The sequence below is a fragment of the Lonchura striata genome, chromosome 5, assembly GCF_050655825.1.
Source record: "Lonchura striata isolate lonStrDom1 chromosome 5, ASM5065582v1, whole genome shotgun sequence".
Taxonomy (NCBI): Eukaryota; Metazoa; Chordata; class Aves; order Passeriformes; family Estrildidae; genus Lonchura; species Lonchura striata.
The window spans coordinates 30901776-30914708 of record NC_140707.1 but is presented as its reverse complement, the minus strand read 5'-3'; the positions used below and the strand labels follow the sequence as shown (position 1 = coordinate 30914708).

Here is a 12933-nt window from a genome sequence, read left to right as displayed (position 1 = left end):
CTCATAGTTTCTCTCACAACTTGCTTGCACCAAAAATTTTACCTCAGGCTAAGTCTGACAGATGCCAAGTTGCTCCTTTTGACACTGAGTAAAAATACTCCAGAAATTAAATGTGAGTGCTGGTGGCTGCCACCTCACTCAGGGTCTAGGAAACATCCTGCCTTGTACTGCCAACAGCTGCCTCCGCAGTAAACAACTTGTGCAGAGAGGGGCTGAGGAAGTGAAACATAACTACCCCTGGGGCAGGAGTTTTCTTCTCACTTGATAGCACAGCAGGGGGATTTTTTAAAGTCATGTAATCTAATAAATCATGTAATCTGATAGGAAAAAACACTGGTCTTCTTTTTCCTCTTTTAAGCTGTTAGCACGCACACAGCAGCATCAGCCGCTTCAGAAAGTACAGAAATTTCTCTCTCTTACTCAAAGGGAAGAAAACCCCCTTGATTCCAGCAGCCCTTCTTGGTTTTTTTAATCAACAAATTAAACTGAACAAATAAGACACTGAAAGACATCAGTGCCTTCTAAAAATCATCCAACCCACTCTCGAGCAGTTACACGTGAACCTCTATCTGGCCAGTAACAATAAAACACAGCAACATGTATTCACATTTGTGATTGTTCAAGTCTTACTTCATCTTGCACATTTTCCTTTTTCATAAACTGCATTTGTATTTGCAGGACTAAAAGGCAAATAGCACCCAGGTTGATTTCCTGCTGATAGAAACTTCCTTCTCTTTGCCCCCTCCTGCCTCCAAGCAGTCGTCATTATCTCCCCTCTTTCCCTTTGCTGGCCCCTGTTGCAGAAAACCTTTTGAATTTTCTACACTCAAGAAAAGGCATCCCATCTTCTTTAAAAACTTCAAGTGAATTCTTTGTTGATCTTGGCATGCTACTAGCAGCCTTTCTTAAGTGCAAAGGAAGATTATCCTTAATTCTGCACTCACATCAATAAAAATAATTACTCCCAGGGCTATATATGGCCCACATTTAAAAAGTTCAGTACATCCATCATCTTCCACAATAAAACAAAAGAAAAACTTGTGGGCTACACGCACGTAAAAAGGATCCTAATTTTGTTATAGACTAAAAAGCTGAAGGGAGCAAACCTCAAAATAAAGCAAGCAAGTCATGCAATACCTGAAAGTAATCTGTGATGAAGGATCCAAGTTCACTCTTCAGGAGCCGTCTGTAGACAGAAGGAATGGAGCCATGAAGTAGCAGCCACTGCTGTCATTTCTTACAGCTATATCTGCACTTTACTACCAGTCATACCAAAGATACAGGAATGTAAGGGAATGGGTGCTTTTGGTCACAGTTAGATTTCTCTTACAGTTACATATGTATTTTACAAAGGCTATTCTCAAATTCTAAAGAAATTAAACAGTTTCTCTGAAGTCTTCTAATTATAAACCATACACCTAGAACAAGCAAAACAAAAGAAATTACCCCCCCTGAATGAACAGAACGCTGTAGTTATTTAGAATGAAATCCACCATTTTTTCTGGTTTTCTGTTTAAACAATGATGTCTTTCATGTCACTGAAGACAGCATATCTCCCCAATGTTGTACTTCCTTTTCTTTTGGAAGTAGAAGGTAAGGATAAGGAGAGGAGAAATGAAGCAGAAGCCACACCCACATTTTAACTACCACATTTCAAACAATAAAAAAGAAGCCATATTTTCCAAGGAATAAATTCTAGAAATTTAACAAGAGGTGTTTTAATACACACAGGCAGGCAAAACTCACTCTAAAGAAGTATTTCTGATGAAAATTGTTGGCTTTTAAATCATGCTGTGATAAAAGTTTTAAACTCTAATACACATTCATATTTCAAAAAAATATATAAAAATCAGGATTGTTTTACATCAGAGGCAGCACTGAAAAACAAGTTAGGAAGTTCAGTGCATTTGCACATTAAGCTTCCAGTAATTGAGAATAAATTCTGTAGCAGTAAATTCTGCATAAATTTAAAGGTTGCCCAACACTTTCCAATGCCAAACACTGTGCATTTTTTTTCTTTCTGTTCTAAGAGTTTTGCTTTTTACCAATGTGAAGTATAGTCATGAGTGCTTGAAAATAGCATTTGAATCAGCAACCGTCCAGTTCTTAGGCTGGATTTTTACTGCCAAACTATGCCACTTTACCTCATCTCTGCTCAAAGTCAAATTTGATAGCCTTCCTCTCTAACCATTTTACAATGCTTCTACACTTATTTGCATGCCAACATGCCTTTACTCTTTCTGTCTCTGAGTGTTTATATTCACCCACCCAAATCAAAGCCCATGTCTGTGTCGGTGAGATCAATAAACCAGGTAAGTCTTTAGGCATCAATTTGTCAGAAGCTTTTCCATTGGCTTCAGCCAAATCCAGCAGGCTCTCCACCAGCTGACTGACAAGCCTAGCAGGATTTGGCTTCATGCAGGTAAGACCAGCAACCAGAGGCTTAGAAAAAAATCAAGAGAGGGGTCTCTTCCTAAGGATGGCCAGGTCACTTCCCACTTACAGAAATTCCATTTACCAAAAGCATTTCTTACATTTCCTCTTGCCGTGACAACTGACTTTCAGAGTGGTAAAAAAAAAAAATAGCTAATGAAATGTATAAAATCACAGCAAGATAAAAACTAGGTGGCAGCAACCCAGAACAAAATGTTACCACCTACTACTCATCTTCTGGTCCTGTCATTATCACCCTCATTTAAAACTGTCCCATGTTTTCCTCTGCCAAATGATGAAGCATTGTGCAGAACCTGAGAACCTCTTACTGCATTTGCAAACCACAACCCTGGAGCTGAGTGGACAACTATAGGCAAGGCAAGGAAAATGCACCAGCTCAACTTCATGGCACACAAGGGTTGTCTCAGAGGTTTGGCTTTTCTCCAGTGTCAAGCTAGAGATTCACCTTGTGCACAGAGCTCAGCCCATGCTGGGAGCTCCATCAAGAGCCACAGGTGAGAGGCTGCAGGTGTTCATCCTGACACACATGCAGAGGCCTGTCCTTTGCTCCTTAGATGGGTATTAATGAGCTACTTGGATGTGAAATGGTCTATTTAAAGAGTGACATTTGGAGATGTAACCAATGCTCAGGGCACCTGTAGGAACATTAATCATGTAATTCAAGGTGAGTGCTTCCAAGTGCAGCCTGGCAGTGCATGAATATGGAAAAGGGCATTTCCCCTCCCACCATCAGCACTGTTCTCAAAGCATACACAGTTCATAAAGAATTTCCTGTTCTTTGCCTGGTTTTCACCAGATTGCATTCACTTCAGCAACCAGCATGGTCCAGCCTCTGGGGCCAAGCCCAGACCGCACAGCAGTTCTGCCTCCCTGGAAGGGTGGGAAGGAGCTCCTGCTTCAGGCGAAAAGCAGGATGTAGCCACTGCCACAGGCAAGTCACAAAGCCCAAAGCCACCCCCAGGTCTGCTAACCAGCTGGGCCTTTAGGTATTTCCCAAGCTTTATGACATCTGTTTTTATTTTCAAGTCCACAAATACTCATCCCATGGAGAATTAAGACTGCTCCAAGTACTTAAACCTAACTTGAAGACTTCTGACCTGGACACACTAAAATATCATTAAAGTGCAAGATGCTGCCCTTGCTCAACTCTCAAAAGGAATTATATTAAACTTTTTGGGTTTGGGACTAGACCAAATTGGACAGAGTCTCCTGCCCTGATAGCTGCATTTATTTTGAAAGTGGGGAAAGGGGTAGTTTAGACTGCTCTTTAGCACATACTTAGCCCAAATTGCCATTTGAGTCTTTTGGAGCTCAAAAAAATGCAATAGGAATGAGAGGAGGCCATATAAAAGAAGAGGAAGCAACATGTGTGACAGCACTCTTGATGAATTAATATGGATGCAGTGGTAAAAAGAGAAGGAGGAACCTAGACCATTAGCCCTGACAACACTCCTCTCAGCAGCACTTGGAACCAAGGCAAGAATAAATAGTTCTTTATCTACTCTACAGTCCTATCTATTGCTAATCAAAGTTTCCAACTAATCAGAATGAAACCACAGATAATCATGAAACCTGCTTTTAAAAGAAAATGATACTTCTAACTATCACTAGCATCAGTGACAAAAATGTTAGCTAGGTTTGTAGTATTTTTATCTTTACCGTTCATATTTTCAGGTTTTGCTCTAAAATTATCATGTGAAGATTAAGCTTTTAAACGAAATGCTGTGGTTTGCTTTAAACAGTCCACAGTTCTGAGAAGCTTGGTTTCAGAAAAGAGATGTCAATATTATTATGTATAAAACATATCCAAAATAGGCACAGCTCCTAGAAAGGAACAAAAGCCTTGCAATCCTAGCCAATACACAACCCATCCTTATCAAAGCTACATAAGTTGAAGAAAAGTTATCCAAATACCCTGTGCCATTCATGTCACTCAATAGCAAGAAAGAAGTAATTTAGGCAGAAACCCCAAAGCTGTGCCTAAATTTGCTTTCATCCCTTCTCCTCCCACCAATATCTTTGAACTGTGGTTCTGAAGGCAACAGATCCCAGCAAATACCAAACAAGCAGCAACAAAAGTCCATTTTCATGCATTTTAGCAACCTACCTGATATTTTCATTGAGGGTGTAAAGTTCATTGTTCTGCAAGCCTCCCCCTTTGAACACATTTATCACTGCTGTTTGTACGCTGCCAAAAAAAGAAATAAGACAGGACAACATCCATGAATAACAGCGTGATTTACCACAGAGCACAACATGAGCAAGGCACCAAAAGCAATGAGATTACAACCAGGTGAAGTTAATTGCCCTTAACTAGTTCCACTCCTTCTCACCTTGAAATTGTTACTCTTAATTACCTACATCTCCCCTGGGAGACAGAGTAGAACCAACTTCAAATTCTGCCTGGGGTAAGCAAGGGAAAGTTGTCATAGGGATACTCCTGGTGCCGGATGTGTCTTGAACACAGCAGTTTGGGGCTTTTTTGCTGCATGCTGTAGGCTAGTTGCTATGAGGAAACATAGATTTTTTTTTGTAATATCTGCTAAACACATCATGCTGCATTATCCAGTGATCCTACCATAAACTACCCACTCTGCAGCATCTGGCAAAACCCTGGCCATGCTGGAAGATGTTCTGCAGCCAGCCATCACCTCAGATCTGAGTTTAAGCCCTGTTAATGCTTGTAAGATGCTCTTGGAGTATTTTCAAATTCTCTCACCAGCACAGAGGAAGTCATAAAGTGACAAGAGACAAGAAGGTTTAGCAGGTCTAAAGGTTGACATGTCTAACAAGGACATGTGTCATTCCCTAAATAGACATTCCCTTCTGTGGGCCAGTTATGGCATCTGCATGCTTCACAGACCTCAGCTCACTATCATGGCACAAAACTGCAATGTTTTTGCCAGGCTACTTTTGTGTGACATTGGTAAACTGAGCTAGGTCAGCAAGCAAGAACATTCTGCAGAGTGCAGAGCTGGAGCCATGTGGCAGGAGGGAAGGTGGCAGCAGACTATTGCATCACATCAAGACGCAGGACATCTCACCCTTTACTTTTCACATTGTTTTTCCAGTTGCCATTGCTGCATGACACACACAGCGGACAAGATTTAGCTATCAATAGGAAATGCTGGTTGAAGCCACAAGCTTAGTAGTTGTCAGAGGAACTTGACTGTGATAAAAGCTTCATAATATGCAAATACATGCCTTTGTGAATTAATACACTGCCATTTATTACAGTACTATGAATGTGTTTTCCTAAATGGCGCTTAAAAATGCAACTGTTAACAAAAAATAATTCTGTTTCTCAAGAGATTATGGCTGAAAAACATTGGCCAAAACCAACCGAGCACTAGTAGGTCTAAATCTTTCCACTCCAGAGATGCTTTCAATGCCTGCAAAGCCTGGACATGCCAAAAATTCGTGCATGCTTATAAACAGATGAGCAGAGATGGTGTGAAACACAAGGGTAATGAAACACGAGGGATATGTTTTATACACGTGGCCCTCATTGGGAGCTGCTGTGGGCAGGAGTGCAGCCAAGGGGTCCTGCTGACCTGTTCCAGGCAGAGTTGGAGCTGAGCTGCATGGCCTGCCGGGCTGCCTGGAACCGGGGCAGATCACTGAGCACAGGGGAGCTCATGAAGCGAGGCCGGGGCCTCCTGAACGAGCCCATCTTGTGGAACTGCAGCGCAAAGGACACAGCTATGGTGAACCCTCCTTTCATAGGGTCAGGTGGAGGGGAGCAGAACCATCAGAAAGGCTCTTCTCTCGAAGGTTTAAGCATCAGTCTCAGCAATGTCCATGAGTCTTCAAGCCCAAGGGCTCAGTAAAAACCAGAGTCAGCCCTGGACTAGCGATTCCCCGTCCCGTCGGGTTGTGGCATGTGCTGCATGATGAAGGAACTGAAGCAGTCCTGCAACGCAAAGAGAAAGGAAAAGAGTAAGGAAGAGAAGGGAGGGATGAAAACACCCTGTGCCATTCACAGCAGCTTTGGGAAGACTCTGGAATTCCAGAGTTCTTCAACAGCCCCATTTCTCATCTTGCCCCTTAAACAATGACCCAACAGAGCCAGTCAGAAATGCAAGCATGATCTCTCTTATTGTAAATGCAGGCGAACCCAATGGGAAGAAATTATTATGTCTGACTCAATTCAGAAGGCTGAATTATTTCTTTATTATAACTATGTTAAAATACAATATACTATATAAAAGGAGGATACTAAAACTACATATTATTTTCTCTGACCCTATCTCTAACTTTAACTCAACTCGTGACCCTCTCTCAAGAGTCCAGCCACAGGTGGATTGGATTGGCCATCAGGCTCAAACATTCCTCACCAGAATCTAATCAAGCACTCACTCCAGGTAAACAATTCTCTAAACACATTCCACATAGAAAAAACAAGGAGCAGAAATAGAAATTGTTTTCTCTTTCATTTCTTTCTGTGCACCTCTATGAAAAATCCTCAGAGGGAGAGAAATGTGATTGACACATCTCTGACTTCAATTAGCAGAGATGCAAGAACAGAGATGCCTCAACTCTTCTGTCAGAGGCCCTTACAAATACCTTTAAATAGAGTTAGCCACTCAGTTTGTATATAAAACAGTAGTAACTGGAGAAAGAGAAAACAATTCCAACTAGAGAGGTACAAAATATGAACAATGGAAAAAAAGATTAATAGATTAACACAGTACTTTTTTTTTTGAGAAGTGTTGTGCAAGGGAATAAACCCATTTGCTATCAGTTCACTACAAAAAGAATATAATAAGGAGCTTCTTCAAAAGAGTTCAAACATCCAGATATTTTGAGCATGAGCAGGGCTTTTATGTTTCTGGTTTTTCTACAGCATGAGAAGTAATTGCTAGGCCAGTTACGAAATGCCCGTATTTTCCACTCTGATCATCATCTCCATGTAGATGACTATGTAGCCCCAAGTAAACCACAGAAATAGAAGAAGTGAGCTTGAATAAAAGCCACAAAAAAACTCTGGCAAAGCTTCTGTACTTTGAAATCCTCCCACTTTAGAAGAATACAAGGAATAGATGCAGTTGGCAGTTTTGAGAATGAGATGTGGGACACAGGAGAGCAGAGGAGAAAAGAAACAAACAAAAAAGTTGTGTAACTGAACTGCACATGAAAGATGTAAAGCAACATGTCTTTTCTACTACATCTTCAGCACAAGGTGAAAAGAGAGATGGTCAGACAAAAACAATGCTATGTGTCTGCACTAATTTGTCTGGTGTTCAGCCCCGTGAAAATCTTTCCACTGCCCAAACTATAATTAACTCTTACATGTAAGAAAACAGCTTTCTCCTCACCTAGCCAGCCCCATTTCATGCTGAGCTCACTTTGTTACCCCAATTCTGCACAGCCTTGGCAGATTCTGATCAATCACCATGAAGCCTTTGGAAGGCCCTTGCTGTGCCATGGACACCACGTGCCCTGCCAAGGAGGAAGTTAATGAAGAAAAACACTCCACTTTTTAGACACTGAAACACACAGTACTATCATTCTTGGTGCTAGTCAGGAAATAAATATGGTTGTTGTACCCTCACAAGCTAAGTACAGTTTGCAGAGATCTCTGTGGAACTGGAACAAGGCTACAAGTGCAACTTTTTCCTGCCTTTAGGCAACTCCTGACTGTCTTCAGAGATGACAAAGCCCAGACAGTCTTTTGTGACATAAGCTTAGCCTTAACTGTTGTTGCTTGAAAGGGCAGCAATCTGTTGATTGTTTGGCTGCTCTGTTACAATTAAAATAAAAACAAGATCATAACTTTCTGACATTAAGATTAAATGTAAACTAGTACAAACACATCAGCAGGATCTTTTGTGTGCATTTTGCAGGACCAGTTCATCTGACATTGCTCACACATTTTCAATCTGCCAGCAATTTCTCCATTGACAACTGTAACCACGTGAGAATCACCAGAGGAAAAAGCTACAGCACCTTGGAGAGCTGAGACAGGTTCTTTTCATAGCAGACCAAAGGGTGGCCACAAGGCAAAGCCCAAGTATAGAGGCTGCTTCTGTTGCAAAACAAGAGCTTGTGCCAGTGTTTGTCTACAAGTTCCAAAGCTGACAGCATGAGGAGCTGAGTGACAGCTCACTTCTCCCAGCAGCACTGTAAAATTTCTCACTTAACAATCTTTACACATAGAAACACAAAATTATTTGGGTTTGAAGAGACCTTAGAGACCATCTGGTTCCAGCCCCCCTGCCACAGGCAGAGACACCTTTCACTTTCAGAGGTATAAAATGCAATATAAGTATTATTTCTAGCAGGCACTTAGCAGGGCTAGAAAGAAGTGGTTAAGATGTGCTAACCCACAAGCCTCCTCCTACCACTACTCCAGGTGCCACAAAGGCATGCAAGCACCTTTCTCCCCAACAATGAAATTATTTTATAGGATGCATTCATATTCATTTGAATTATATTAAGTTGCAAGGGGAAAACATAAATTCAGAAATGTAAAACAATATAACAACCTCTGTGCCTTAACATATATAAATTTAAGTATGGGTAGGAAATTCTTTGGCCTGTTCTGTGCAAACAGTAAAACACCACAACCAGGAAAGTCTCTTCTGAGCTTGGGCTATGGATTTACAAAATTCATTCCATACAGCAGAACCATGGCATTATAGTGGGCTCCAGAATGAATTTCCTGAGCACTTCTTACCTAGGGAATGTGCTTAGGCTCATTGAAACATACATGCTGTTTTCTTTAATCTCTGTTAAAAGTCACCAGGGGATAAAAACAAGCTTTGCCTGGAAAAAGCAGATAAGACACCCCTCTTCCTTCCCCAACCCAGCCTGCAATGTATGCTACTGTCAAGTCAACCTTACTTTAGAATCTCATTAGGAATTTAAAGCAAGATCTTCAGCTTTAGGACCTGACCACAGTCTCATTTCTTCAGGACTCAGAGACACAAATCTCTCCTATCTTATCTAAACCCAGGAACTATTAAATGGCAGGAACATCAAACTCTTACGGTGAAGGCAGCCTAACCCTAAATGGTATCCAAGCATAAGTGACCCGCATGTTACCAGAACTGGAAATGCCAGCCTGTGAGAAAGACCATTCTCTCCCCATGCCCACAGCCCATTTAAACTGTTTTCAGAGTTCCATAAAGCTCAAAGTAACAGATCTTTTACTAAAAAACTGACTTCTGTAATGTGTACTCTGCAGATCCTGTGCACCTACCTGAAGGTACAGCAAAGCACCAGAACCAAATCAAACACTTCCATCGCACCAGATTTTCCTTTCACAGCAACTAGCTTCCACTGAAAGTTTTCCCCAAAGCAAGGAAGCCATGTAAATAATGCTTAATTTTCACAGGGAAGCTGCAGCAGCAGTTTCTTGGCAATATCTGTGGTGTGCATTCTGCAGTGTGCAATTTTTTGGCTTTTTACTGGGAGAAGCTACCCCTGTGGCAAGAAAGGCATTAACATAGTTATAGGTTAGTAAGAAGCCCTCATGGTATTCAGGCTATTGGGAACAAACAGCATTTAGCAAAATGCTGAGCAAGGGACAATTTTCATCTTGCTGTGAAAACTTTCACAGAATTATGCAGAAATGTTCAGAAACAGACACTGTTCTCCTAGAGGCTTTCAGTATAAACTCTTTCACATCTGTAGTTTCCTCTTGCCAGGTTTAAAGTTGTTCAGAAGGCTACAAAATAAAATTTAACTTCTAATAATCACAATCCTATTAGCAAACACAGAACTTGAAAAAGCTTTACAGAGAAGCAGTTACTTTTCCCCTTTAACACAGAATGATGGGAGACACCAGGATGCAGCATGTTCCAGGAACCAAACAACATTCTCTCCATCAATTCTAAAAGATATTAAGAGTCAGAGACTGAAGTGCAGTGACAGCCACACCAGATAATTTTTCACTGCCACGTGGTTCAGCTGCTGGGATAATGTTTTACATGGCATCAGGGGATTTCAAACTGTTTGCCAGCTGATATATCCTAAAACATTCCCCACTCTCCTCATCTTGCTTAGTGACCCTGCACACCTTTTTTGGCAAGGCACTTGTCACAACTAAGTCAGAGAGATAGGTACTGCTCTCCCTTCTCTTCCAGATGTCCTAACCCCTGGTCCTTTTGTTTTCCTTATCTCCAATTATCATCTTGAAGTCCAGCTACCAAAACTCTCTAGACCTCTAACAAGGATGATTTGTCATCTGTGTAAAACTCAGGTCTTCAGGGGAGCTAACTCTGCAAAGAGGAAAGTCAATGTCCCCAACTGAGGCAGCACAGCAGGACCATGAGTCAATCTCACAAAAATGTAATTTCATCCACGCGTAATTCATCACATCTGAGTAAACACTTTTAGGATTAATATGAATCTTCAAAGAAAATAATTGAGCATCAAGACAAATCCTTTTCCAGCACACATAGATACAGACATTTATAAAAACATTACAGTCATGAAGCTAGGAAACTTTTATTACTTGTTTTCTGTTAGCCATGAAAAACAACAGAGAAATCATTATAAAATGATTTCATGAATCGGCCTTTCCCTCCCAACAGACCACAATACATCTGACTGTCTGGAAGAAAAGCATGATCAGGAGCCACCCCTACTTCAACATCTCTCTCTACTAAAGAAAGAATAACCCAAATTGAAAATTGGCAGCAAGGTCTCCAAATTATGAATCTTCATTATAATCTGGGGCCAAACAAACAAAAGGCCCATGGTAACTGAGATTTAACAGAACAGACTTTTTAAAATTCCTCTGATGTCTTCTCTGCAAAACTCTAACAGCTGCTAACAGAAATGACATGGAAGAAAAACCTACAACTGTTTTTGCTTCTTAGAAGAAAACTTTCATCAACATTACTTCACAACAAATTCAGGCCAAAAAGCCACAAGTCCAAAAGTAACTTTAAAACAGGAAGGAAAGAAATAGTGGAGAATGAAACAGAGCAACAGAGAATGATGGGTTATCCTGACATAACTGATGTTTTGCCATTTAATTATTTTTAGTGTTAAAAATAGCCCCTTAATGAAGAAAAATATACACTTGCTTATATTTGTCTTTTATATGCTTCATGCAATTGTGGCACTGATGACCTGTGATCATAAAATATACAAATTGGACACTGCAACATGCACCTGAGTATTTTGTAATCATTTTGAGTGTAGAAGAAGTGTAATCTTTAGAAAAATGCCCCACTGTACTAAGCCTCCAATGCTTAATGAGCAGTCCCATCCTGCCTCACACACAAAAAGTATGCACAGAGCTAACCAGATTCTTGTTAACTCATTCTTCTTCCAGCCCAATAAATCTTTAACGAAGTATGTGATTGGCAAAACCCTTGATGAGAGTTCAACTGACAAGATATGAAAACACTACTTCTGACAAAAATCCTTCATTTACCTGCTATGCAGCCCACTGAGAAGTGGAAAAGCAGCTCACAACCTGTAACTTGGAGTCTTGTTCCTCTTATAGCTCCCAATTGCTCAGTTTCTTAAAATGAAACAAGGTTTGATCATCATCTCCCCTACTTTTCAGGAGAGAAGATGATAAAATTGAGATTCACTCAATAACTAACAGAGGTTATTTTTGGTCAACAATGATCAGAAGCTGTGTCTTAGATACACCTCAGAAGCTATTGAAAGCAAGAGTTTCAAAACTATTGAAGCAGTCTAGGGTCCAATTTCAAGGCATTCTCCTTCCTACACTCTCATCCTTCCATGCCTTCACACCTTTGGCTATCTGACCCATTAAAGTTTAGTGCTTAATCTACAACGCATAAAACAACACGAACTGAACTAAATATTGATCTTAATATGGTTTAAATCAATTCCTAAAGCAGCATGGAAAAGTGGTGACACTTTGTCTTGTGAGCAACTCCTCACATAAGGAAAAGTTTATCCCTAGGTGTGCTCATGCCAGCACCAGGAGCACTGCAGGAGACATTCCCAGTTCAGGAAGGTAAGTGGAAGAGTGCAAGACCAGCCTTCAGGTCTTTCAGTCTTATCAGTAGGATTGATTCAAGTCACAAACTTTAAAAGACAGCTTCTTCCACCCATACATTAATAGCATTCGTTTCTGAATCCCAAAAATCATCTCAGAAATTTTGCAATGGGAAACTGTAGTGAGGCTGTGATGAGGGATCATACACCATAGGCAGGCTCAGGGGCCATGCCCCTGCTCCTCAGCACAAAGGCAGGATCCACATGGAAGCAGGACAATGCTCCACTTCCACTGGGCACAGCCAAATGAAGTGCTGTGCCCTAGGTGCTGTTCCATGGGGGAACACAAGACAATTCCCCAAGCTCATCGTGCAGGTTCATGCCAGCTGGGGAATGCAGGACTTCAGCCAGCCAAAGCCCATTACCTGCAACCCCATCACTCACCTCCTGCCAACCCATGCACTGCCAGCTGCTGCCAGGGCTGCCCTCTGCCTGCCCCAGGTCTGCAGCCTGCCCACCCTGCCCTGCACCATGGGAAAGCCCTGAGGG

At 41.3% G+C, this 12933-nt stretch overlaps 1 protein-coding gene across 5 annotated transcripts in view; it reads right to left on the bottom strand.

Annotated features, from left to right (window-relative positions):
* PRR5L (proline rich 5 like) overlaps positions 1-12933 on the bottom strand; it is a 61098-nt gene that overhangs the window by 21623 nt on the left and 26542 nt on the right. For 4 of the 5 annotated variants that reach the window (XM_085580200.1, XM_021555121.3, XM_085580199.1 and 1 more), the window contains exons 2-4: positions 6009-6367; positions 4562-4642; positions 1138-1186 (exon numbers count right to left, since the gene is read on the bottom strand). In XM_085580200.1, the coding sequence (XP_085436326.1) occupies positions 1138-1186; positions 4562-4642; positions 6009-6178 (300 nt within the window). In that variant the 5' untranslated portion in view covers positions 6179-6367. The remainder of the gene's footprint in view (positions 1-1137; positions 1187-4561; positions 4643-6008; positions 6368-12933) is intronic. The other variant, XM_085580201.1, reaches the window with a different exon arrangement.